Source organism: Cygnus olor, chromosome 3 (genome assembly GCF_009769625.2).
Source record: "Cygnus olor isolate bCygOlo1 chromosome 3, bCygOlo1.pri.v2, whole genome shotgun sequence".
Classification (NCBI taxonomy): Eukaryota; Metazoa; Chordata; class Aves; order Anseriformes; family Anatidae; genus Cygnus; species Cygnus olor.
The window spans coordinates 24,827,004-24,854,806 of record NC_049171.1 but is presented as its reverse complement, the minus strand read 5'-3'; the positions used below and the strand labels follow the sequence as shown (position 1 = coordinate 24,854,806).

Below are 27,803 nucleotides of genomic sequence, written 5' to 3'. Positions count from 1 at the left end.
GGAAATATTTAGAAAATCCTTAGTATCAGTTACTAGTTGGTGATTGAGAGTCCAAGTAATTTTCTTATCTCTCATAGATGCCAAGTTGTAATGCTACATTGCCATATTGTGGTAATAGCAAAACAGGAACCAAAAAATGTTTTGGTTAAGCTTTTTAACTTGATTTAAAAAAAATAAATTGCACACAACTACTTACAGAAGAAAGCCTAATTAAGAAATTATATATGAAAAAATTATTATCTACCTGCTGTCATTTTCTTCTAATATGGCATGAACAAAACAGCCATCTCTACTAACGTGGACACTGTTCATTAGGATATTGTGCTGACCATTTCCGCTCAGTACAACAGTGCATTAGCTAGAAGAGAACTGAACTCTTTGAACAGGATGCTTACTGCAAATTATTTCATCATTATTGTGTAGATCAACTATCATTAACTTCCACAAAATATTTGTTTTTCCATTCCTCTCTTCTGCAGGATCCACCTTAAAGGACTTACGGGGACAGCAGGCAAAATAAGCAGTATAAGCCAACCAGGAAATGATTTTAGCACAAAGGATGCAGACAATGACAAATGTATTTGCAAATGTTCACAAATGCTAACAGGAGGTAGGAATGTTTTTTTCTTTCTCAGTCTTCCTATTTTTATTGGCACAGAAATTGTCTATGAGATAAACAGTGATAATTTTGACTTACTAAATTTTGACTACTGAAGAAACCCCAAACTGACCGAAATGCTAGAGTGGTAACTCCAAATGAAATATTTTACCATTTGACAAAAGTTAATATAAAACAAGAGAAGTTAAAACTGGGAAAACAAACAAACGAACAAACATACATACACCAGTCCCTCAAGCTGGGGTACAAGAAAGTCTGTGATTACAGAACTAACAAGAGTGACACCAGATTCTTCTTCTAAGGAATGAGTTAACAGTCCTGGAGATTAAAACACCTAAAGCCCTTCAAAATTTATTTTAGAGATTCAGTTGGTCAGTGAAATGGCTCCTGATTTTTTTTAGACACAAACACATTTCTTAACTATCCAAAAGAGAAGAAACCCCCCGAACCTGCCATATGACATATATGCTATGGAACGGTACAAGTATTTAATTTCATATTTCAATATGATCATGAAATGTCAATACATGCATTTAAGATAAATCACATAAGAGGCACGTACACTTTTTTAATTATTGTTCACTATTTATTGGAGTTCTAGGTAATGTTTTGACCTTGAACCACACAAGTCATTCTATAATTTGTCAATCTAGAATTCTATATTCTGAAATGTAAACAACTCTTTTTGTAAATTTCTCTTAAGAAATGGTTTGTTTCCCTATAGCACAAAAAGAGTTTCTGCTTATCTAAAAGGATAATTGGATTGCTGCCCTGTTAAACAGAACATGCATATTATTGCCATCATAACAAAAGTATAAAAATATTATCTTATCAATAAAAATAATTTTTCCTTATGACCCACTAACAGGTCAGGACCACAAGGTTACAATATAAGTTTGGGCTGCTTTTTCCTCCTTCTTACCAAGTATCAACACAGTTGTTTTGAACTTATCTGCACACAGAACTGAAACAGATAACTGAATTAATCCTCTAAAAACAACCGAAAAGGGAATTTAAATCTGCAAAGGACAGGAATTTACAAAAGAGCAGATGAAAAGCAAAGACAACTCAATATCATTACACTTTAAATAAAGTTTGGCCCTCAGATTGTCAACAATAGTTTGATATTGATAATTAATTAACATAGCTTCAAAGCCTTCCCTATGCAACTTTAAACTCCAAAGGATTACATAAGCTTTCAGAACATGTAGTTAATACCCAAATACCTTTCCTTACTGGGTTGGAGGCAAATATTTTATATTGACACTTCCAAATCACAGGAACGAGAAACTCGTTTTAGATTTGTTTCTCATTTTGGGACAAAAAAGAGTTTAAAATCTTCATATATACTATTTTGAAAATTTTTTGTGCAGATATTTTTCATCTGCTGACATATTCCTTTGTTTTCTGATCTTGCAGGGTGGTGGTTTGATGCATGTGGTCCTTCTAACCTCAATGGAATGTATTACCCATTACGACAGAACAACAACAAGTTCAACGGTATTAAGTGGTACTACTGGAAAGGCTCAGGATACTCTCTCAAAGCCACGACTATGATGATTCGACCAGCAGATTTTTAAATGCTTTTGCATTCTTATGTGAATTATGTATTGTATAGTCTTCAAAGACTTCATTTGCCAAGCATATAAACACATCTGCAACTTGTCTCATTTTCAAGCCCAGAAAACATGCGCTAATGTTCTGAAGGGATCAGTTCATTCCAATCCTTCAATTGCAATAGCCTTGATCCGCTAAAGCTCATATTATTCAACTAGACACAAAGTCTAAAGCATCAACATGATATAACAGTTATTTGGCCAAATGACCGAATAAAAAGAATATCCAAGAAACTGTCAGACAACTGAAGGACTGTCTTTTACCAATCATTTATGTTATGTATGTGTTAGTAAATAACTGGAACTGTGAAAAATATCTAAAATAGTTTTAGCAATATGTATTTTGCCTCATCACTGAACTTCAAACATTACCCTAATATAAAACACTTAACTAGGTCTAGAACTATTTATCTGTGTGTCTGTTTGCCGTTATGTACATAGAAATTATACTCTTCTGTAATTAGCTCAATACTGTAGTTATTACATTCCCCCATAATCTCCTAAACAATTTCTTACACTTATTCAGTTTTTTTTCCCCAACAGCCTGTATTACTTTATTTAACAGAGGACAAATAGCATTTAAGTACTTTGCATTTATTCTTGAGAAATACCATGTACAAAAAACACCATTTCTTTCAGTTTGCACTTATTACAGTCACTACCTTTAAGTTACAAAAATCCCTGCAAATTATAGTGTTTCTTTACATTGTTATGAAAATTGCACTTTTTTATTACCTTGTCATTTACCTGTAAAATAACTGACCAGTATTTTATAAACTGAGACAACAGCATTAACACCAGATGTCTAGTTGTCTATGACAATCAGTCATGGTGCTGTAGTCCATCTAAATATTTTGTAAAAATAACCTATCTTAAAAAACATATGCATGTTATTTGATGAAATTCAATTTATGCCTGTGACTTAAGAAAGAAATCACTACATTTGAAAAAAAGGAAAAAAATCTGAAAGTTACCAAAGGTCATACTGTAGGTTTTTTTGTTTGTTTGTTTTTCAGTAAGGTTAGGATTTCTCCCTCAAAATTTTTCATGAAGAAGGTAGGCCCTTAATGTATGACACAATGTGAATAAATGACTCTACCAGGTAATTTTTGACTTTTTTTTTTTTAATTACATAATTTAATTTTCATGCTTAGTCTTTGCGTTAAAGTAATAATTTTATAAATTTTTAATTTCAGCAGCTAACTGAATTAGCTACAAGACCTCAAACCATTAGCTAACATACCTCATACCAAAACAAAGCAAAAAGCCCAGACACAACATTTCTGAAGGCTTACATAATAAAAGGCATTGTATCTTAAAAACAGTAAATGATTTTGAGAAAGATGGAGGTAAACTCTTCATTTCATACTAGCAGTCATTAAAACTCTGCTGGAGTACACTACCATTTACAACACCACCATTCTTCTTCACTGAAAATATATGTCAGCATCACTGAAGAGTATCAGAGCCAAAAAATACTTCTAAATATTACCACATGACCTGATTTTAAATAAACCCAATGAATGTAAATTAAGTTGTCATCTGAAAAGTTGTACACTACAATTTCAATATATTTAAGATTACTCTAAGTAATTTATTTTTTCTCATAGAAAACTTGTAAAGATATACCAAATTAAAAAATACTTCACAAAATTACTTTCATGAATTTCTACATGTCTTTAGTCTGGTAGAAGACTGCCAAGATAGTAAAGGGTTTGAAGCACATGATGTACAAAGAGAGCTTGGGAGAGAAGGTCTTTTTGTTTTAGCCTGGACAAGACAAGAAGAAAGGGAGACCTTACTGTTGTTTACAACAGTTTGACACAGAAGACAGAGGCAGACCCTACTTGGAGGTGTGCTGCAGTGGAACAATAAGCAATGAACACAAATTGGAATTTGGGAAATTCTGCTTAGATAGTTGGATTTTTATTTATTAGCATGAGGGTGGACCTGAAAAGTCCCTTAGTATCCTGATCTATTTAGATCTGCTTGAAGCAGGGCATTGAACTAAACCTTCACAGGTACTTTCTGATAAGTATCTGATATTTTATGATTCCATGAAATTGAATAGAAATAGCGTATTTCCTCCTTCATCTCATTTAATCAGATAAATAAAGAAAATACTCCCAATATTTCTGATAATAAGTATATCCAGTCCAATAATCTGAAAAAAGCTTCTTAAAAATTGTGATTGAATCTTGTACAATACGAATACTTGACCTAGCAAAGAAAAATAGTGCTAACTTCTGGTTGATAATAACTTTCACTGTTTTAATAAGAAAACACTATAGAACAAGAATAATTAAATACTGCATGGCTACTTTCAATTTACTGGAAAAAAAAAAAGTTTTTATAAAGCAAAAGGCTCTTTCTGATGACTATTCCGGGAGGATGATTAATGATACTGTGATAGACATTTAACAGATCAATTGTTAAATGATTTTAACGTGGAGTAGTTATTCATCAACATGTATGTAAAATTATAAAATGAATATGTTTTAAGTGATCCCATTATCTAAATGAGACTGCATGGATTAAGCTGCAAACAGCAAAGTGAAGTGAGAGGAGAGCATTTCAGACTGAATGCAATAGGAAAAAGAAGGCTGCAACCACTCGTTTGGTTTGATACAAATAATTAAAACACAGTGATAATATAACTCCCTTCTTTTAATTCCTTCCTGTAATCAAAAAACAACCAGTACATAAAAGTAGAATGCCCTTCCATTTTCTCTAATGCTCGTTACGAAGCAGAGAAGAAATAACAAGAAAAGAAAGGAAATGTAAACTCCATTCATACTCAAACAAAAATTGTATCTTTAAATATGAGGTATCTACTACAGTAAAACACAAGTATGACCCAATAAGGGAAAGGCAACAGAAATATCACTTTCAACACTGACTTTGTTCCTCTGCTGAAGAAGAACCCTGCAAACAAGTTTCTCAGCACAACCATGCCTCCCTCCATTTTATCTCCTCATCATCTCTCCACTCCTCCTAGTTCTGCATTAGGAACAAAAACTGTAAACAGAGTCTAAAAAACAACACCAGCAGGAATCACTTCCAAAGAATGCTATGTAAGTTGTTACTGATAGCATACTTGGTTATTAGACAAGGTGGTCTGAGAAGAAACAGAAAACTCAAAGCAGCTTGATCTGAAGTACTGTGGTGATTTTTTTTTTTTTTTGGGGTACAAATGCAGAAAAAAAGAACATGCTTATTTAACATGCTTATTTATTTTTCACCTGAAGCATAGCCATTAAAGTATTTGCTATATTAAAAATTTGCTTCCTCCTTTTAGGGAAGAAGTACTACATTATAATGAATGATTAATTTCTTGGGGCTTATTTCAGAAAAAAAAAAGCTTGTATTCACTTTGAGAACTTATAGCTTAAAATCATGGAGTAAAGTCTTCATCTTGAACGAGTCAATTTACATAAATCAGGGATTTAGAAGGAAAGTTAAAAATGACTCCTTAACAGTCAATACAACTATGGTAAAAATAAAGTTCAACCTCCATTAAATGTTCTGTCCTCAAAACCTGTAAGAAACTTTGAGAAACAAGTAGCAGATAAATATTTATCTAGCTGCAGTGTAAGAGAAATTGTGAAACCTTTTTCGCAAAACTGTTAGTGATCAACCAGCAACCTGCTAGAGTATTTTAAATCCAAAATGAAATTAGTGTTTAATCAGTTACAACACAAGGAGTGCAGACATTTAGATCTGCACAGATACACTGTGCCACCACAACCACACTTTTGCATTAGTTTACAGCTCAGTACTTGAGCTCAGTAATGAGCATTGAAGAAGGGAAAAATGCTTTACCTACTAAATAGTTTTAGAAGTCCACAGTAATTTTACATTCTGAAAGCTATTTTCAGACTGAAAATACTGACACCGTGACCTGACACATATTCTCACTAGGCAATAACATGCCTTTCCAGTATATATATGTGTGGGTAGAAATTAGATATGCCACAAGTAAATTAAAGTACATTTATATTTAGGTAAGATGTTAGTTTATTCCATTGTTAATTGGTAAATTGATCTTTTGCACCTTCTGTTTAAGGTTTTGCATAAGCTTCAGAAGTTAGTTGTTATACACACTTCAAAAAGTAGTAGATGAAGGAGAAAATAACTCCTTATAATATATTCTTTAACAAATATGTTTTTTTTTCATAGCATTCTTGCTCGCAATACCTTTGTATAGGGCCAATAATTTTTCAGAGAAATAAAAGAGCGTTTACAAGTTTAAAGGGCAATCAAACTTACAGGAGCTGCAGGGAAGTCAGATGAAAGTTCATATGGTTCCTCTGAGATCCAATGGCCAACTTCCAAAGACCACAGAACCTAAAATAAATTAAACCATAAGCAGAACTTCTATAATTTCTAAAATAGCAAAATATTTGAATGTGCAATTAGAACCAACAGTGCAGTTACAATATTTGGTTTGATATTTCATTTACCCAAACCAAATGATTCCCTAAAAAAAAAATAAATAAAAATCAAGCAATCTGAAAAGTACAAATTTTACAAATAAAACAAACCATTAAAATACCAGTCATATTTCTATGCATGGCCACATTCATTTTCAAAATCTTACAAGGATTTTAGAAGAGTCAGCTTTTTGCATTGTGATACCAGAATAAAATTTTTAAACAGGCAGTCAAAAGGGAAGAAAGTCAACAATTGCCATATTATATCAGTTCTGTTCTCTTGATTCAGTTCATTATTGAACTTCATTTTTCCAGCCTGCCAAGATCCCTCTGAATGGGTATGCCCATCGGGTGTATTAAACACTTCTCCCAATTTTGTATTATCTGGAAGTTTGTTGAGGCTGCCCTCTGTCCCATCAGCCAGATCATAAATGAAGATTTTGAACAATACTGGACTGATTATCAACTCCTACAACTGGCTGGGATTATGAAACTATTATGTATAATACATGTCAGCCTGCAAAGATGAAAAGCTCTGATTCATTCTGTTAGGTATCCTCCTCCGCCAACTGTACATTATAGATCACAAAAAAGGTTGCTAACAGAGCAGAGTACTGACTGTCTAGAAATTACATGATCATTTGTGTTCAGCTGAGCTCCAAAATCCTGGATGGACATGATCCTTGCAGACTTGTGATCCTGACACTCTGGACAACTTTCAGACTTCTCTTCCCATCAGGGCCATCACAAAATGGATAAACAAAGAGTACTTCAAATGTTCAGGGATATCTTTGCCTACATAGGGACTCCTCATTTTTACACATTGAAAACTGAGATTACATTTAAATATTTCCTCCGCCTGTCACAGAAATGATTTTCTATTGTTATGATGAGCAAATGAACATAGTATTTGAACTACGATCTTACTCTGTCTTTTATATACTACTTCAAAAATAGGTATATTTTCAACTTCTGAAATGTACTTTTCAAAAAAAAAATCTAAAAATATTCCATCCAGCACTTTTTCTAGGTTGATTTTCTACGCCATTCTTGAAAAAAAAAAATCATCATTATAAGTTGCAGCCAGTAGACTATCTATAATTTCAAATCCTCATAAGGAGGGTTCAGAGACTCTCTCAACTGGTAAATGCATCATCCTTATGGGACCAAAGTTCCTACCATGAGGCTACCCGTAAGTCATATAAAGTCATTTTCCTACTAATTTCTAGATAGTTTAAATTCTGAAGGACATGTTAATGAACAGAGAGTTTATTTTCCTCATTGACTTCATGAGTGTGAGCTGAGCCATATAGTTTCCCATATATGTAAAAGACTGGTAAGTTCTTTGCCAAGTTGTCCACTATCACACTATCCAATAACTTTCTCCTTTTACAGATATTTGAACATTGCAAGGTACTTCCTGTAGTTATCATTTGGCAAGACTTAATTACAAGTCAAAAAAGCATCATTACCCACCAGTGACAGACAGCACAGTTCATACACTCAACCTTAAAAACATATGCACCCAATACCCTGCTGCTCCTATAGCAACAGGTAGTATTAAGTTAACAAGAGGTATATATATACACTCCCCAAAATGGGATACATGGATTTTGTTAGAAAGTAAATCCCTATGTTTAGGATCATTTACCTCTTGCAATCACATTTTGCCTATATGGTTCTCCAGACTTTTCAAATATATTATGTCTGTTTCTTACTGTTAGCATAGCCATGCACCATTAAACTGTTGCCATTATTCACCTTACAACAATCTGAATTTCACTGGTACATGAAATTGCTGTCATGCTTGATTCACAGCTAACTGATTTTTTTGTTTGTTTGTTAAAACATTATTTTGGATAAAGTTGTTATATAAATCCATATGTTATTAGTTTTCATTTAAATTACTTTATTCACAAAATTTTATAAGCAGTATTGTGAGACGTTCCCTTGGACAAAAATTGGCATAATACATATTAAGCATGATATATTTATCCTTTACCATGTTACAGATCATAAAATGAAACAAGATTATAAACTAAACAGACTGATAATAAGCTACTAATGTAAATCTTATTTTCCCACATATAATTAGTCCATCTCTTAACTTTCTAGAAAGAGTTCTTTTACCCAAATTCTTGTGCTACTGGAAGCAAAATGCAAACAATTTAGAAAGCAATCTTATCATTATCAGAAACAAATTCTATAGTCTGTTGTCTGAAGTAACTTATGCTTGACAACTTTCAGGGGAACCAGCAATCTCTTATAAAAACTGCTGCAAAAGCTGGTGCTTTGTGTGATATAGAAAATAGTGTTTTACTTGTGTGAGGAGCAGAGGTGTTCATTTTTGTGGGCTGTTGTTAGTGGACAACAATTTTTTGTTGATAATGAAAAGTGGCATATCTTCATACTTAGTGTTGAACTTCATTATTACAAAAGCAAAAGGATATTATGTTTACTTTTGTAAAACATAAAACTAATTATTTGAAAATGCAACAGCTGTACAGAGAAAATAATTTCTATATAGCTATTATAGCATACCAGGCCTAAACATCAGTTAAGTACAATAATAAGTCAATCAACTTAAAAATAATTCTAAACATAATGCATTGCTGTGTTTAGCCAAGCAAAGTACAGCAACTTACTAAAAACCATTCAATTAAGACTGCCACTTAAGATTTTAAGTTATAAATTTTAAGGTGATACTTTTGTATACTTTTACAATTACTTGTTTACAATTTACAATGACATTATTGAAATCTGTTAGCTATATTCTTAGAGCTGTATACATTTATTGAAAATAAACCTATTAATCCAAGCCATTTCTTTTAATGACAATATAAATCAACTTTAACTGAATCAAGAAAACTGCAATTTTTAATACAATTCTTAGAGATGTGCTGCATGAAAATAATATCTTCACAAATAATCTTGAGCCAAGACAGATGTATCATGTTCTATAACATGTACATCATGTCCATATAGCACCAAAATGATGTTTGTACCAAGAGTAATTGGCAAAAAAAACAAAAAACAAATAGATTAAAACATAAACCCAAAAGATTAGTTATGATTAAGTAATCCCATTTCATTTTTCAGGCCAATTTTACAGTAATAACCTCTATCAATCCTTGTAGTATTTACAGAATTTTGTTTAGAATTGAATTTTGTTTATCTTAACAGAAGATGGATTAATGCTTGTCTATCATGGCTCTGGAATTGAGTACAAAGGCATCATATCTACTTTCCTAGATAAAAAGTAAATTAGATACAGGGTTCATGAACAGGTCCTGCAGTAAATAATTAAGTCACCGCTCACTACAATATTCAGTTTTCAGTGACACAAAAGCGAGAACTCTCCATTTTAAGTTGCTAAAAGTTTGTTTTTGACTGCAGCAAAGACCAATTTTCAACCACTTTATTTTCATTGCAACAGTAAAAAAAAAAAAAAAGCTTCAAATTCATGTAGGGCAAAAACAAGTGATGATTTATAATATTATTCTTGAGTAAACTACTTTTTATTGTTAAACCATGTGTTCTTATTCAACTGTTCCTTCAGTAGTAGAAAGGAATTAAGAAAAGCTGTAATACTTAAAAAATATAAGTGTATATATTGAGAAGAAAGAGCTGTCTAGAAGTTTTCTAATGCACAGTTACAAAAGAAAATTTAACTTCAAAAGTTATGGTAAAGCAGCACAGCATATATCAAACTGTGCTGGATATTGCATACTGAAAGTTAGGAAAGAATAAGTGATAACATCTGACACGTACTTAATTTCAATGCTAGTAGAACGCAGTCTTGCTGATTACAGAGAACACAAGAAAGGAGGAAATGAGGGAAGAAGAAAGTGGAAAGGCATGGTTTATTCTGTGGACTTCTTATAGTCTTAAAAAATGTTTCCCTTTACTTTGATTAAAAAGAGTCTGGAATCCAATCTTCTATCACCTTTTTTTTTTTTTTTTAAATCAAGTATAAACTATTTTATTTAATTCAGTAGCAGGCAACTTGCATGGCATGGAACACCATGAAGTGTCCTGCAGGTTTTAGAGCTATAAGGTCATCATTGGTCCCAAGTTTTCCTCGGCAAATCAGGTTGTTCTCTTATCCACACCATATAGGAAAATTTATGTCAAACATTAAGTTCTTAAGTGTCTGAAAACAGTGTTTGACTAGTCATTATTTAAGGCCTCCCACTAGCACACTGAATCATCATATATACTTGAATAATTCACCTTGAAATATACGTAAAGGAAGTGCTAAAAAGATTAAATGCCTAATGGTAAATTTGATAGCTCTCCAACAACTGTCTTTAAAAAGACCATTTTAAGATTTTTCAGGGAAAAAAAAAAGAAAAAGCAGGCTAAATTGCCTAAATTCCCCCTCCATGTTACAAGTCAAAAGGCAATGGCAAAAAAAAAAAATAAAAATCAGTTACTTTAAATGTTAAGGAAGATCTTCTGCAAGACAATTACCACTGTTGAAAAAAATGTCTTGTTTTAAAAGTACTAATGATTTCTCCAGACAGACTGATTATTTTAAGAATCCCATCTGAAGTATTTTACCAATGAGAGTACTTATGGTAGGATTAGCTACAGTATAGAAAGGCATTTAAAGGATCGAATGTTTTAGTATTATAAAAAGGAAAAAATTATTTTGCTTAAATGGAATTCCCCTGACTTGTTTTCTGCAGAATTCCTCGTGGTTCCTTTGAATAAAGTATTCAGTCAACTACTCTGGGTAAAAAGATGGAAAAGCTATGCAAACATAATTAGAAATAAGACAAGAATTCTCATATGTCATAAGACATATTTTTAACCAGATTGTCTAGTTACACCCCTTTGCTCAAGTTTGTTCTTAATGCAGCCAAAGATGGTCTTTTTGGTCCTTTTTTGTCTTTTTTTCCCCCACAAAGACACATTGCTGGCTCATTAGGATGACCTAAGATACAATACCCTTTATTCCAGGGAAAATTAATTATCAAAATCTTCAACTTCTTAAAACCTCAAAGGATATCATAACAGCTTCTTTAATATATATAATACATAGGAGAAGCTTTTTTTTTTTTTTTAACATGGGTAAGTGCCAGACATCTTGAAAACAAAAAGGCAACAGTTTATTTTGTTTTCAGCCCAACAACTAAATTTTAAAGAATTTATTAGAAAAAGAAAAAGAAGAAAAATAATAAATAAGTTATTCTACAACTCTTTACTGTAGATGAATTTATACTTCCATATAAATTCCAACGTTAATGTTTTACAGATCTGGAAACATGAGGAAAGGTGAAGACTTGCCATCTGTTATGCCAGATTAACTGGCTTGCATTTGATCTCCATAATCATAGTGAGAAACTGAGGTGGTTTGATCCTGACTGGCATGTAAGCCCCCATCCAGTTGCTGCTCAGTCTCCAGCCCCCAGCAAGATGAGGGAGAGAATCAGAAGGGCAAATGCAAGAAAAAAACCTCCTGAGTCAAGATGAAGACCGTTTAGTAAGTGAAGGAAAAAAGTAAAAAAAAAAAATCAAAAACAAGCATCGCAAAAGTACAAGTGATGCATGAGCAGGTTGATGCCCAGACAGTCTTCGAGCAATGTCTACTTTGGGAAAACCTCCCCCCAGCTGAGCATGACATTATATGGCATGGAATATCTGTTTGGTCAGGCTGGGTCAGCTTTCTTGGCTGTGTCCCCTCCCAAACTACATGTTGGTGGGGATAACTGAAAAAACAGAGAAGGCCTTAATGCTGTGCAAGCACTGTTCAGTCAAAACACTGTTGTGTTACCAATACTGCCTTGGTCACCAGTCTAAAACACAACACCATATGGGCTGCTATGAGGAAAATTACGTAATTCCACCCCAGCTAAACCCAGTACAGCAATTCATGATTATCTTCTCTTTATGGTAACAGTCTGGTAACTTTATGTGGTAGTCCACAAGAAATTTTGAGGAAATACAACGTTTATTTGATCTGGACATCTGGGAATTATTTCTGTACATTACAAAACGTCCAAATTACTCATCTACAAGGTTTCCTTTTTTTTCTTTTTAAACAGTTTTCCCACAATGCAGCAAAATATCTAATAACTTTATCTTATTTTTATTAACCAATTCTGAACACAATACATATTTAAGGACAAAATAGAAATGTATTAAAAAAGTATACAAAAAATTCAAACTGAATAAAATAACTTGGCTAACATTGAGCAGAAATGCTTTGTTTATCCTCTAATCTGTCCAAAAATAATGCATTTGTCATGAGACGAAGAGTCTTCAAGCATTTCTAAAATATACACTGAGGTGCAGTACAGGAATACATTGGTTAGATTAAGTACTGAAAGACAGTATTCAGTGTAACGCAGAGCTTCAAACAGACGTTAACTCTAATTGAGCGAACTCTTTAGTAAGCTCGAGTATCTCAGTATCGCATATAGCATGGACATAAACATGGTTGATATTTCAGCTATACAAAATAAATTAAACTTATTTTGTACTAAAAAATATATTTCTTACCCATTCATAAGAAACAATCCAACACCCACGAGCAATTCCCAACATAACATTCAAGGTACGACGAGGACTCCCCGTAACTACATGACTTGTTGTTTCACATACAACATTTGAGAACAAGAAGTCTCCAAGTTTATTCACCACCTGAATTACTGTATTTTGCTCCCTAAAAAGAACAAAAGGAAAAAATGATATGTTGAATTGATATGTAGGATTATAAAAGCATATATACACAACACAAATTAACTCAAGTTTTCTTACTTTTCCACCTCTCTTCTTTCCTCACCAATCATTTCTTATCCTTTTCTCCCTCAGCCTCTACCCATTTGCTAACCCAAAATTTATTAGCCTTTCCACAGAGTCCAAACAGACCTTTTTCTGTCAGCACACAATCATATCTACTTGCATATCAAAGCTCTTTTGTACCCCACATCTATCTTGTTTGTTTAAATAAAAGCTTTTTGAGTTAGGAATTATCTAACATACTGTTTGTGTACAATGCCTAGTACAACAGAGCTTTGTTCTCGGTTGCTTCTGTAGTACTATCAAAAAAGTATTAGTAAGAAATGTAAACAGACACAGCACTCTTCAGAGGATGTCATTAGGAAGTATCAGATTTTCATCATCTGAATAAAATGCTGTGTTTAAATTTAGAGAGAAGTCAAAGTTCTCTCTTGCTACCTATACATCTGAGTCAATATTTCAATTAAAAATTCAGTTACCCTTAAATAAAACTACCACCTTATGGACTGCGTATAAAATACAGAATGGCCACCTACAACTGGAATTTTAAGTTGAGTTCTCTACATAGTCACACTGAAGCACATAAATACATCATCATGAAAACAGTGAGATCTTGGTATCTCTACAGAAAAGCTGTTGCATAAGAACAATTTACTGTTCTCCTGTTCTCATTAGTGATCATTATTATAACTGAACAGCAAAGATCTGCAGAGGAAAGCCTGGTTCCAGTGCCTTCTCGGAAATGTCTATGGCATGCTACGTAAGACAAAAGAAGTAAGCACAACCTTGAATGAAGTCATATATATCACAGCGATGATCTTCTAAGGTAAAGCATTGAAATTAATCACTGACATAATGCAAGCAGTCAGAACATCTCCTGAGGCCTCTGGGATTGCTTCATTCTCACTACATTTCACTCCACAGAAAGTGGAGTAACAATTGTAACTCCCCAAATATCCCAGCTAAAGCAAATACTACTTAGAGGAATTCTAACAAAACCTGTGAAACATTCTTCACAAAGAAGGCAGCAATCTGTTCTGTTATTATTTTTTTTTTTCCAAGAAATTTCAAACAAATAAAGGAATAGTAAAAACAAACAGGATAGCAAATTATCTTCATACAAGTCAAAAGTTGATAGTGTATGTGGACACACTTAGAAATTGAACCACTAACTTAACAGCCTAAATACTGCCACTGGTTACTGTGAACTCTGGCCTTGACTATGTGTATAATATCTTTTAAGTTACACTGACAACTCACCAGTTTATACTTTGGTCAGCTGAAAAAAAGCTTCCAGATACAAATTTACAACAACAATAACAAAAACCAACCGGATGCAAATTTACAGCAAAATTTCACTGAATTTGAGACTGAGAAAAATAGGTAGCTACTGGCTGTGAATCAGTGAGCAGCATTTAATATCATCACAAAACCCAATGCCATGAAACTACTGAATTCATGCATCTTGACATTTAATTTCAAAAGGAGTTACTTTTGTAGCTGTAGCTACTGAGTAGTAGAATGGGATTTTGGCCATTGGGTTGCCCTTTGGAAGACAATTTTCTGCTTTTAGTTTTTTCAGAAAGGATGTCCTTCCCTCCACCTGCTTACAGGTTGATGAATCCTTACAACTGTAGACAACCAAAAGCACAATCTTAATGAAGAAGTTCTGAAGAACAGCAATTTTTAATCACCAGATACTTTTATTTTATGAAATAGTATTTTTTTTTTTTTTTTTTAAGAAAAGTCAACATATGTTAACATAAAATAAATAACATTAATGACCTCTTTCAACAAAAGAACTTTTCTCCCCAGCTGCCAGGATCTGTTCTCTTCTTTTAGGCACATCACAACGTCTGTTTTCCACTACCCTTATCTGCACTGTAGCTATTATTTTTCCCTCCCTCGCAGTGATCCTGTACTGCATGACTAGCAAAATATGTTTACAGTCTTGGTGTTATTTGCATCCACTCACATTAAATACAAGGAAAATACTACTACCATTTTGCCTTTCTGACCTACATAGTAGTATATTTGTTAATTGCTATTGACAACTATTTACAAAGAATTTCTAAAAGTACAGCCACTAAGTGCTGTTTCTGAGTGCTCGCTATGCAACTGTCATAATTACTTCAATACTGAAACAGATTTGAGGGTGGTAGAAATACCCTGAGTTTCAAAAAACAATTTTAAAAACTGTAAGCAAATATAGTATAAAATATGGAATTGTGTTTTTCTTGGATGTCTTTATGCTTTAAGAGTTTTAAGAGAATGATAAGAGCATGCCAGAAAAATATTAACTCTTCCCAAATATGCAGTGGCAGCTGCTTCTAATATTTTGAAACTAAGTGGCTAAAAAGCCTAGAACTGATATTTCTTCAGCAACTATTTATATGAAAGAAAACATTTTAAACTGATGTTTCAAATCTTTTATTTTTTTTATTTTTTTTTATTTTTTAGAGAAACAGAGGATATGGGGAAAAGGCTAAGTCTTGGGCTGGAAGTCTGAATCCTTCACTACATAAAACTAACTCTTATGTTTCAGAAAAAGTCAAAACTTGGTTAATATTATGATTTTATTCCTCTGAAACCCTGTTGAACTCACCTATGGAACAATTCAGTCTGCACCATAAGAACACAAACACAGGTATGTCCCTACGCAATGTAAATAGCAATGACACACACAGGTATGCACGTGTTTCTAGCCAGAATAACAGAATAAAATTTTAACACATGGCCAAAAGATTAATTTCATTTTTATAGGCATGAAAAGATTATCAACATTTAAGTTTAACTGCATGCTGACTAAAGAGTCAAAATGTTTAATACTTACTCAGAAGACATACTTGTCATAACTAGTGTTCTTGTTGGCTAAAGATATAAAAGAAACAGGAAAACATCAAAAATGTGAAAAGATTTCTCCTTTGGAAAAAACACTTAAATTAGAAACTTTCCCATTAAAAGGATTAAAGTTCATAATTACAGTACAATGTGTGGAAGAGGCTGTACTAATCAACACATATATTAAAAACATTAAACTTTAAGGAGACAGAAAAAAAGGGAAACCTCTTCATCACATCTGGTATCAAAGCATCCAGTAGCAGAAAAAAAGAATGGAATTTTTAATCATTAAAAAAAAAAGTAAGGGATTTCCAGTCTAGCACGCTACAGAGAAAAAAAAAAAAAAAAAGGTTAGTATTTGTCTTCTGCCTTTTCTTTCTCTTGATCAGATGGAAATGAAAAGGCAGGTGAACTTTGACAAAGAAACCCTGTAACTTAAAATGATTCTGGTTTCTTCCAAAAGACTGGCAGAAACTGTCTGAGATGCTGAAGAAGCAAGATTATATTTATTTTAAAGTATAATTCTAATATACTATATTTTTATTTATTTATATTATTCATTTATACTATTACTAGTATACTAATATACTCACAAATCAAGCCTAATGAATGAAAGTTAACCAAATAATAGTATAACAAGGTATACTCAAAGATTACAGCAATCCTTAAAACAGACACCTTAAGAAGTATCCTCCCAACAGATTCCCCTAGCTTTTGTGTAAGGAGTGTTTGCCCCATACATTTTAAATAAGCATTTTTTTAGTTAGAATTAAAGAAGTCAGAAGAAAAAGAGGTATCCTTCAATTGTCAGTAATAAATATGAAAGTCTTTAGCATTCACAAAGGTAGGACAGAACATTAAGTTTAGCAGTATTGGAGACACGCATAACTGAACATAAGATGATCATCAAAACATAACATGGTCAACAACATAATCCTGTAAGAGGAGGTTTTGAAATCATGGCTAAGACCTACGTAACTATGAATGCAATTATGCGACTAGGTAAGCTATGTAACTACATAAACATGCACAAGTATGTATACATAAGCATTTTAATTTTGTAGAAAAAGTTTGATTGACTTTTGTATAATTTCAAAACAACTCTACCTAATTTTCAAAATCAATCTATGAATTTAATATTATTTCTCTAGACATCTACCACTCCATAAGAAATTATCGTTCCCATTTCTAATCCCACCCTAATATATTACCGCAACCACAAGACGTAAGCTCCCAATGTCCCTGCTAAAGAATTCAGAGCTTCAGACCTTCAATTACATTTCTCAATCAGAGATAGAGCAAAAAAATAATACAGTATTGCAACAATATAGAAATATAGCATTATAGTAACAATATTAGTATTAAACTTTCAATCATAATGATATAAATCCCAGAACTGAGTTTAAACACTGAAATTTCATGAACAAGTAAGGGTTCTTGTGGTAGAAGGACTGCAGTATTGGGCATGGTACAGAACATGTCAGGATATATGATTGAAGTCAGAGGTGGGGCCACAATTTACAGGAGTCTTAATACATGTTGTTGAATTTACTTTATGGGATTCTGGAATACAACACAAGGCACAAAACATGGCTTCAAAACAAGATTTTACTCTTCTCCAATCTTTCTGGGCTGAAAACCTCATCTATGTCAAATATGCATGCTTCAGTGTAGGTATGCTTCAGCATGACCATAATGTTCTCCTTCAGTATTTTAAGCCAAGCCTCACTACCATCTGAATGAAGCTCTTTGGCTAGAGCTCTGGAGTTAAATCCACACCAAACAACTGCACTAGGTTATTGGAGCCCTTGTATAGTACCAGCTCCAAAGTGAGATCACACAATCACAGAATTGTAGGGGTTGGAAGGGACCTCAAGAGATCATCGGGTCCAACGCCCCTGCCAAAGCAGGTTCCCTAGAGAAAAAGAAGGTTCCTTAGAGATCCTGATGTGCTTGTTCAGAACATGCACAAAAATACCTGTCCTCATAGCTTTTAATAAGTGAAACATCATGGAAACATTACTAATCAGATCACTGATATTGCCAAAGTTGTGTTAAAAGAGTTTCTATAAACCAAGGCAAGAGCACCTTGATATGCTACGGCTGCTTTTTCAGCTTCAGGGCAGAGATGCTTGTTAACAGTTCCTTAAAACCTTATCTCAGAGAAGTGAGAATACTGTGTCCACACAAACTGAGAAACCTGCAGCTTGTCCTGGCACTACCCTGAAAAGTCTGCTTTTGAATCATAGCTTTTATGCTACACCATGCATTAAACAAGATGGTATAGTGAATATTCTGGTATAGTGAATTGAATGTTTTGTCAGTGCACCTCAATGCAATTCAAAGACTCAAGAATGCAGAAAAAAATGTATACAGAAGGTAGAAACTGGAATAAATTTAATTCCTTCCAAACTATTATTTCATCTTCATCTAGAACTACATATTTCTGCAGGTTAGAGGTCATTTTCTAAGCAGACAACATTTTGTTTTATTGCTTCAATAAGACAAGCAGTCCTCTTTAATACAGTTACCAAACAGAAAACTTCGCCAAACTATGTTTTAATTTTTAGTTGTACATTTTTCAAATTAATTGCTTTTTCCCCTCCCTTGCTATGCAATTTTTCTTCTATGTTATTTGTGTCTGTTTTATTTTACATTTTGCTTTTATTGCAAAATGTTTTTTGAGTTAGCATTGTTTTTTCTGACTAGCAAAAAGACATCTGGTGAGCATCATTATGAATTCTAATGCACATTTGAAGCAGGATTATTATTAATAAAACATTGGAAAAGATGGTATTAAGTTAACAGGCCCTTTTTATTTATCATTAGTCTCTGAATCTAGAGAAATTGCATATCTGTACTCTAAATCAGAACACATTTCTTTCTGAATTATTCTTTAGGTCTGGAATGCTGGCTGTATTATGAAATAGAAACCTATAGAACAGTTACATGCTTCAGCTCTCCTTTATACGTTTCTTAGGAATACAGTTGCATCAAGCATTTCTTTTTAGGATCTGCCAACAAGATTTTTCCAAGTCCTCTTAAATATGAAGCATGGACCTCAAAGAAAGCAGTATTTGTTAATCATTCTGATACATATAACCCAATGTGATACTTCCTGCATGTTAACTGGCTTACACCACAAAAGAGGCAACCAACCTCAAAATGAGTTTTCTTGCTTTTAAGTTTAAGCAGGTGCTTCTTGGAGCTGCAGGACAGAAAGAGAAAACCCCTGTTTTGTGCAACCTGCTTCTCAAAAAAGTGAATTCAAATTTCATTTCTTTAAGAATGTCACGAGATGCTTGCCATAAATGGCAAATGGACATTAAATATATGTTTTCCTGGCCAATTCTTAAGAAGAAAGTGCATTCAAGGTAAGAATTTACTTGATAGGATTAGTTTTACATTTGTGACTGTTACAAGTAACTCCAGCCTAAGTAAAATAGATCTCGTTTTGTCTCTGGGTCAAGGATCCAGACCTCATTTTTTTTTTTTTTTTTCCAAGAAAGGATATCAAGCAATAAATACCACTTTGTCTTATGCCTTAAAGTTGACAAGTTCTGAAAGAAAGGAGCTTCAGCATACTCTCAAACTCAGGAGAATACTACGATGTGGTGGAAAGAAAAGACTTTCACCTTCAGGAGTCAACAAAATACTTTCTTTGTGTGGTTTGGCCAATATGCTAGCAATAAAGGACTTTTTTTTTTTTTTTTGAATGGGAGGCAGGGGGAAGAAGTGCATTCATATGCAAATAAAGTGCAAGAGAGAGTACAAGAGCTTTATGCAATCTGGTCTGTACTCTTCCAAGCCCTTTTTTCTTTGGCTATTGTCGCTCCATCAGATGGTTCTGAAATAGGTTCAGAACTCCTAGACATGTTCTTGATTTTTTACAGCTGTATTCCAGGTGTCACATTCTTCAGTCCTACTAGTACATGAGCTAAAAACCAGAGCCACATGTAGCATGGGAATATTCAAGAATTAGGTTAATTTCACTCTGTTTTTATCTAGGAAGGTTGTAATGAGAGGATCCAAAACTTTAAACCTGCTTTTAGAAATGCTCTCTATATTGTTCTACATTAATTTATTCTATTCGTGTAGCTGTGGCTCAGAGCTGAGAATAATTGGTAATTGTAGTGAATGATTTCTATTCAGTAGTTTTAAACAGCAATTATTCAAAGCTATAATCTACTTTCTGGCTGGCCTTCCTCCACTTATCAGTCCTTGATAATGATATTTTTCCAGTTTCCTTTAGCTGCAAACTGAGTTTCAACTGTAATCTCTTGACCAAAACCAAGACTTCTGCTTTTGTCCTAAAGAGATGTGAAAAATGCACCCATCCTAGCCAAATCAATAATACTATGGGGAAGGATGGAAAAAAAAAACCACTCACCACCACCACCACCACAGCAGGCTATAACAAAGCAGAAAAATAAAATGATGTGACAGGTGCCTGGGAATCAGGTTTCCCTCAATGCCAAATAACAGAAAAAAAATGAGAAAGCCTGTAATCACAGACATGGGAACCCCCAGAATTTCTGATGGCAAGATTAAGGATGGTCAATAGCTTGAGACTTTTCAGACTAGTGCTGCCACTTTACAACTAATAGACATTTTCAGTTCTTTACATGCATCCATAACAGCTAACACCCATATTTAAAACAAAACAAAATGAAAACCAAGCAAGCAAACAAACAAAACCCTGGGGCACACAGAGTTCTGCAGCAAGGGAGAGATATCACAGCAATTCAAGGGACAATTCTGCATTTCAAAGAGCAGGTTCATTTGACTATGATCACAAGCAAAGGCGGTGGCTGACTTTTTCTGGCAGGACAGTCAAAGGGTAAGGGAATCATAGAATCATTTAGGTTGGAAAAGCCCTCCAAGATCATCAAGTCCAACCATTAACCAAGCACTGCCAAGTCTACCACTAAACCATGTCCCTAAGCACCGTATCTACACATCCTCTGAATACCTCCAGGAGAGCAGAGAAGAAAAGAGCAGCATAACAAAGATGTTCCGTCCCACTCCTTTGACTGAAACAAAGTGGGAAGCCGAGATCTCTGAACCAGAAATTTCATAGTTAATCAACATGACATGAAAAAAAGCCAACAAGCAAGATTAGCTTTTCTGTAGTGGTTCCCAGAAAGCACAAACAGGAGTGATTCCCATTCTGATGGGAAGCCCAAGTTTTTTCCAACAGGTAAAAGTTAAGGTTTGGCTCCCTGCTTGGCATTGCTCAGGAAAAGCAGCAGCCCAGTTCTCAAATGTCTTTTACTAGTAAAGTTTTGCCTCTAGACCACATAGCATGAAACTTGAGAAAACACGGAGAGGCAGAGACTGCTAATGGGACAGACATGAAGTTCAACAAGTGGATGCTAAAATGAGGAGAAACAATCTAAGCTAAAATGTAGCTAACAGAAAATTAAAATTATGGCGAAGGAAGGAAACCAAAGAAATTACAAGGCAGAAGAAAGAGAAATATGAGGCAAAACAGTGTTAAAGAGAAAACTCATACATCCAAGCAGAAATATTTTAAAGACTACACTAAAGCATAAATATATTTGATCATTAACAGCAAATAATTTCAAATGTGTACTCACTTTTCCAAATGATCTGTGAGAAAGTCAGGCACAGTTAATTTTCTTCTGTTGAAATTTTTAAGCACCCCAAAGGCACCCCTTTAAGATTCACAAAAATAGTTTGTGCCCTTCTGTGAACAATTTCAACAAAGATTTAAGCATGGTGTAAAAGTGAACCCGTTTCATCTGTTCAGACATCAAAGCTGGTTATGCTTTCATAGCTGGATCTGATGAAGTGAACAATTTCTTCAGACACTTGAATTATGACTGACTAAAAGAACTTCATAAAGCTTCAGCTGTGCCCTAACTGAGATTAAAAAACAAATTCCAAAGGCAGTGAGCAACAATAGAACAGCTTCAGTGAAAATCATGGTGTGATTTGTAAGCCCTCATCAGCCATCTGTTAGCCACCTTCTACCCACCATCTTCTAGCCACCAAGGCACAAAGAAAACCAGTCCCATTGCAGTTGGGATGTAGGGATGGAACTATTTATTATTACAGTGAACGGCCGCTGATTTCAGCATTTCTGATTCTACTAGCACAAAGTACATCTATTAAGGAGTAACGTGGTGCAAGATTTTTTCTATTTATAACTGATTGCATACAAATATTATTATACCATGCAGACTTCTTTGTGAGTTCATTCTTAGTTCTACAAAGATGACACCAGTAATCCATGTATAGCTTAATTTTGATGAAGAAAAGAATGGTAGTATATGTTAATCCACTAAAAAAATACTGAAAATATGTAAAATGCGGATGAAATGGGAGTTTAGGAAGTATTTTGTTCAGATTGTTTTATGATAATTTTCAGTTCCATCAACTAAAGCATTGCCAGCCTATACAGTTATACCAGATACCAGTAAGTTTATTCAGGATATTCATTTTTCCAAGAGTTAAGTTTACTAAAAAAATAAAAATAAAAATATCTAATTGGTTGCTTTTCCTCCCTGTACCAAGGAGGAAATCTTTGGCTCAATCTTTGCCAAATCAGCTGCAGTCCAGTGTGTTGTTTGGTTTTCTGGCATGACTGTTATGACCTCCGTGTTAAATGTAACAGTATACTCCAAAACCAGAAAAGACCCATGATTTATCAGTAACTAGAGTTAAGTCACACCAAGCACACACATCTTCAGCAGTGAGGTATGCATGTCTCTAGCACTGAAGCAGAGAGTGTGCGGTCTCATTACTTACACAATGTTTATACGCTGTTTCCCTCATGATTTGAGTGAGAAAAGGAGTTCTGTTTCTTGCACCTAAGCCCCCCTTCCACCAACAAATTCAAGAATGCCATAGACATTTCAAACGACTTGGGACTCCAGGATTTTCTTCTCAATGAGTACCCCTATTTTTTTCCTCTTTTGTTCTAGAGGAGGCCCTAGAACAACTTCCTAGTTGCCTAAGAGTATGTTCTGACTTTATGTAAGGCTTTATTAATATTCGCTGGTCCAAAAATCATCATACCCATCAATCTTCTGAATTGAAGAAACACAAAGAAGTTTTTTCCCCTTATTTCTTGAGTAAAGTTCTGAAAAGGATCCAATACACAAATCTGTTGACACGAAAGATAGTGAGAACTTTGTATAAGAAGTTGGGTGAATTCAGTTCTTGGATATTAATCACCATGATCGCAAAGTCAACCATGACCTATATCACTGTCTTGGTACATGTTTCCAGTGTTCCAAACAGCAAAACCTACAAGGGTGAGAACAGCAGCTGCAAGTGTCCCTGTGGGAACAGGAAACACTCTTAACTTGGGTTGGGTTGAGATGAATTTGAACCTTTTGCCACAGAAAGGGAGTGACTTAAAAATACACCTTTTTTTTTTTTTTTTTTTCAAATTAAGAAGTAGATTGTAAGATTTCAGCAGGTAGACCAGAAAAGCTAGCATGAAACCTGTCATAAAGAGAATGATTTCTAAGGGCACAAGGCCTTAATTATAAGATCAGGCCACCAGGTTAATCTACAGATTTTCCTGGCAGGAATGGTAGTGTCCCTAAATGGTGATACGAAGCAGTTGCCATCAGGGCATGGCACAAAGCACTCACTCTAAGGTGCAGTAGCAGATGCGTGCAGTACAGCTTCTGTTCTGGAAGCCCTCAGCTAGATGTGGGAGATCTGTGGGGATCAAATTCACTAGACAGACAAAGCACAGAACCAGAACTGCATTGCAAAGGTTGGATGGAAGTACTCATGAGATTAAACATATAAATGAGACATACAAAACATTCTCAAATCATGAGATACAAAGGTACCCTTTACTGAGCTATCTCCTGGAAAGAACTTTCAGACACTCCAATGAAGCTAATTTTCTACAGGGATGTATAACATTAAATCCTTCTACTACTTTCAAAGTTGTCTCATAATGCTGTCTGCTCAAAACCTTATTTCCCACCTTCTTCATCTTTATGTTGAGTCAGCTAGACAACCACAGGTAAACAAAAATCAACTATTCACTTGTCAATAGGTAGAGTTGGTCAGGTACGTTCGGGATTACTTCATGAAACATTCTGGGATCAAATCAGATATGCATAGAGTCACACCAACAGACATTTGTTTGGTCAGTATCATCAAAGTTTCCTGATGGTGTCATGCAAGCACTCATTACTGGCAGCTATATTCACTCTTCTCATCTCTACAGCCCAAAGCAATCAATAACTTTCAATGGGCAACCGTCCACTGTCCCCACTACATCAAGCATTTTCCTCAGACCAGAAATGTGTAGATCCAGTTTCTTCACTGATAACTGTAAATGAGCTTTTGTATGCTTCCACCTCGTACAATTCACGCTGGTTTAATATTCACTTACATTACAACTTGAAGAAACATTTCTAGTATCAGTGTTTAAAATATGTACCTATTTAAAGCAGCTTAAATCAAAGTTGTAAGGAAAACATAAAGATATACAATCTGTTTAAGTCAGTCAAATGCATATTTTGAACATAGACATAAAGCTGCTTTCTTGAATTTCTGGCCAGATGCTTCACATTTTATAGTTGCAGATTTTTCAGGATGTTAAATTTGTTTTGCCGTGAATAAAATATTTCCAAAAAGAAGGATTTTGATAACAGGATCTAAAGATGGCCTGTTTCACACAACTTCTCTACAGCATGAGCCTAAATTCTTGTAAAAATTTTCCTTCTCTCAAAAATCTCCTAAGTTCCGTGTTAACAACTTTACCTTCACCCAAATCCAAGAACTACGGAAATGCAAGCCAAGATGTATCTGCTTACAAACAAAACTTAAGGGAATTCAGTTAAGTCCATGCTATCATCTCTGACAAAATATGGTTTTAATTATCCCTCAAGATACTTTTTTTTTTTCCCCCACTTGGTTAAAGAGCTTGTTCTACTCACTCAAAAGACGGGATTTTGAGTCTTTTTTTGGAGTGTAAATTTACTGCAATTGCATTTCTGGTGATGTGACACTGTTAGGTCCTTTCAAAGATAACTATAACTATCTCATATCCCTCTAAAAAAAAAGAAAACTTTTTATTTGAAAAAAATCGGCAGTTAATTTGTTATGCATAACGAATTGCTTTCTCCCATATGTTTAAACTGCAAAGTGTTTACATTTGTGACATATGTGACAAATGTTGTGACAAATGTAAACATCTTCTGATACTAAGCAACGAAATGAATACTTAACCCTCATACCAACAGATTAACACCACTGTAACAAAGGTTTGAATATTTTTGGCTTTACAAGTATTTCACTTTTTCTTCTATATGCAAAGCACCAAAGAGCCATATATTTAGTTACATGGAATCATTGAAAAATGCACCACAATATGTGAACGTTTTATTCTATCACTGCAATCCAGAATCATTAACTTAGATTTCTAGACCAGGGAAGCCACCTGCTGACATTCATAGGCATTAATCCACAGTGTCTATCCACAACAACTCAGCATGAACTGCCCTCAGGTATGGGCTGCTGTATCTCAAAACTAGTAAGTTTTATAGGAACTACTCATAGACAGCCCCCCCAACCCCACCCTTTTTTTTAGATCTACCTTCAGAGATTTTGATGTATACGTCACACCATTTTTTTTTAAATCAAAAAAGCTTGTTCCTGATGCCATTAAAGATTCCTGAAAGTCTTACCCATCTTCCCCCAACATGCCTACAGTTGCCGTTATAAACTGCTCTGTCTTCATGGCTTTTGTTAGTTTATAATACACCTTTAAATAACTATGATTAGAAGTCTTCCACGTTAAGAGTACAATAAAGACATCTATATAAATAGTATATATACAAAAGGAAATATGAGTTGTAATCTAAAATTGTGACATAAAAGTACTTAAAGTCATTATAAATTTTGACTTCACCTAAAAGACAAAAGAAACTCAACCTGCATAAGAGTTCAAGGAAAACAAATGCATAACACAATAGCATAGCAGACATATACAGAACCTACAGCTTTTGATTTATAGTAGATTAAAGAAACTACAAATGACAAAGTGAAATAAACATGAAACTAAACAATGCAACATTTATGCCTTGTCTATTTCCAACAGATTTTTTTTTTAATTTACTATCACACAGGAAACTCCAAATGCCTACTGAAACGCATTCACTGTAATGAATGAATTACAATTGTAGTGCTAACTGTAGCATAGCACTGCAAAAAGTCTCAGATTGGACATTGTCTACAAGTTGCACTCATCCAGAGAGCTCTTAAAGAGATTAGATTGCAAACTCTGTTTCTAGGAAAAAAAAACACAACTGCAATTTACATCGCTTTGCAAATTAAGACACTTACAGCTTAGTAACAAATTTAACAGACTACACTTCACAATGGGTTCCCAGGACACCAGCAGCATGACCTCAAGCCTTATATTGGAACAACTTAGTACAACTGCATACACTCTGGAATTAATATATTGTAAAATATTAAGTGTTTTTTGTTTGTTTAAGACAGAAAAGGTCCAGGGATACACACACAATTCAATTCAATTCAACTATCATTCAATAAAAATAGCTAGGAAGCTACTTTTTTTTTTTTTTTTTGGTACTTGTATTTTAAGATAAAGTTTAAGAGTTATACAAACATCAGAAAATCCTTCATAATACTATGATTCAATAAAATCCCATTAAATATACATATTTGTGCTATTCCTCTCATATACTTTGTGCTTCAGGTGAAGGAAACAAACTCATATTTTCTAACAACATCATTTTCACCTTGTCAAACATGCAAAATATTGTAGTGATTAAACTGCAGCCATTAAAAAAGTGTTTATATTTATTTAAAAAAAAAGTCCTGTTTATTTATTTATTTATTTAAAAGCTTCATGAAAGCATTGCAACTGGTACCAGAAAAGCTTTGCAACTTAATTCTTTACAAAAATTTACATGCTTGGTCTAATTTAATCCAAAATAATATACTATTTAAATTTCCTAGGGATCTCCAACACTGCCTTTACAAAGTTTGCACATATGTATGCATTCAAATAACAGGTATGAAATCTTAAATAAATATATTATTTAAGAGATCTTAAATTTATAGAGATCTCAAATATTATTAAGAGATCCTAAACAAATATATTCATAAACATTTAATACATACTAACAGACAATTGCTGGAAGAAGAGAAAATAAGATGTAATTTTTTTTTTTTCAGTGCAACAGCCAATTGGCTAGTTAAACATCATAAAATCTTTTTGTATGGTTCTTTCTTATGTTTCAATTAAAAAAAGAGAACACTGTCTCAATATGAATTTGCACAAGCTGCAACGAGATACATTTAAAATTACAAAATCACATTCATAACATGACACAGAGCACATGCTATGTTACACACATTTGAATCAAATTTTATTATCACCTTGCTGAAATGGATGGATTCACATCCATTCACATCCAAGAAGCTATCTCAAAACATTGAATATGAATTTTCTCCAGCTACTACTCCATTTCTTGTTACTATTAAACATCTCAAAGAGTGTGCTTTACATCAGAGACA

The 27,803-nt window shown here is 33.9% G+C and overlaps 2 protein-coding genes across 7 annotated transcripts in view; one reads left to right on the top strand and one right to left on the bottom strand.

Moving 5' to 3' along the window:
* Window positions 1–3,337, top strand: part of ANGPT2 (angiopoietin 2) — a 44,897-nt gene extending 41,560 nt beyond the window's left edge. For all 4 annotated transcript variants that reach the window (XM_040553914.1, XM_040553915.1, XM_040553916.1 and 1 more), the window contains 2 exons: window positions 480–610; window positions 2,039–3,337. In XM_040553914.1, coding sequence (XP_040409848.1) covers window positions 480–610; window positions 2,039–2,199 — 292 coding nt within the window. In that variant the 3' untranslated portion in view covers window positions 2,200–3,337. The remainder of the gene's footprint in view (window positions 1–479; window positions 611–2,038) is intronic.
* MCPH1 (microcephalin 1) overlaps window positions 1–27,803 on the bottom strand; it is a 128,345-nt gene that overhangs the window by 78,436 nt on the left and 22,106 nt on the right. For all 3 annotated transcript variants that reach the window (XM_040553911.1, XM_040553910.1, XM_040553912.1), the window contains 3 exons: window positions 16,249–16,286; window positions 13,176–13,338; window positions 6,505–6,582 (listed from right to left, as the gene is read on the bottom strand). In XM_040553911.1, the coding sequence (XP_040409845.1) occupies window positions 6,505–6,582; window positions 13,176–13,338; window positions 16,249–16,286 (279 nt within the window). The remainder of the gene's footprint in view (window positions 1–6,504; window positions 6,583–13,175; window positions 13,339–16,248; window positions 16,287–27,803) is intronic.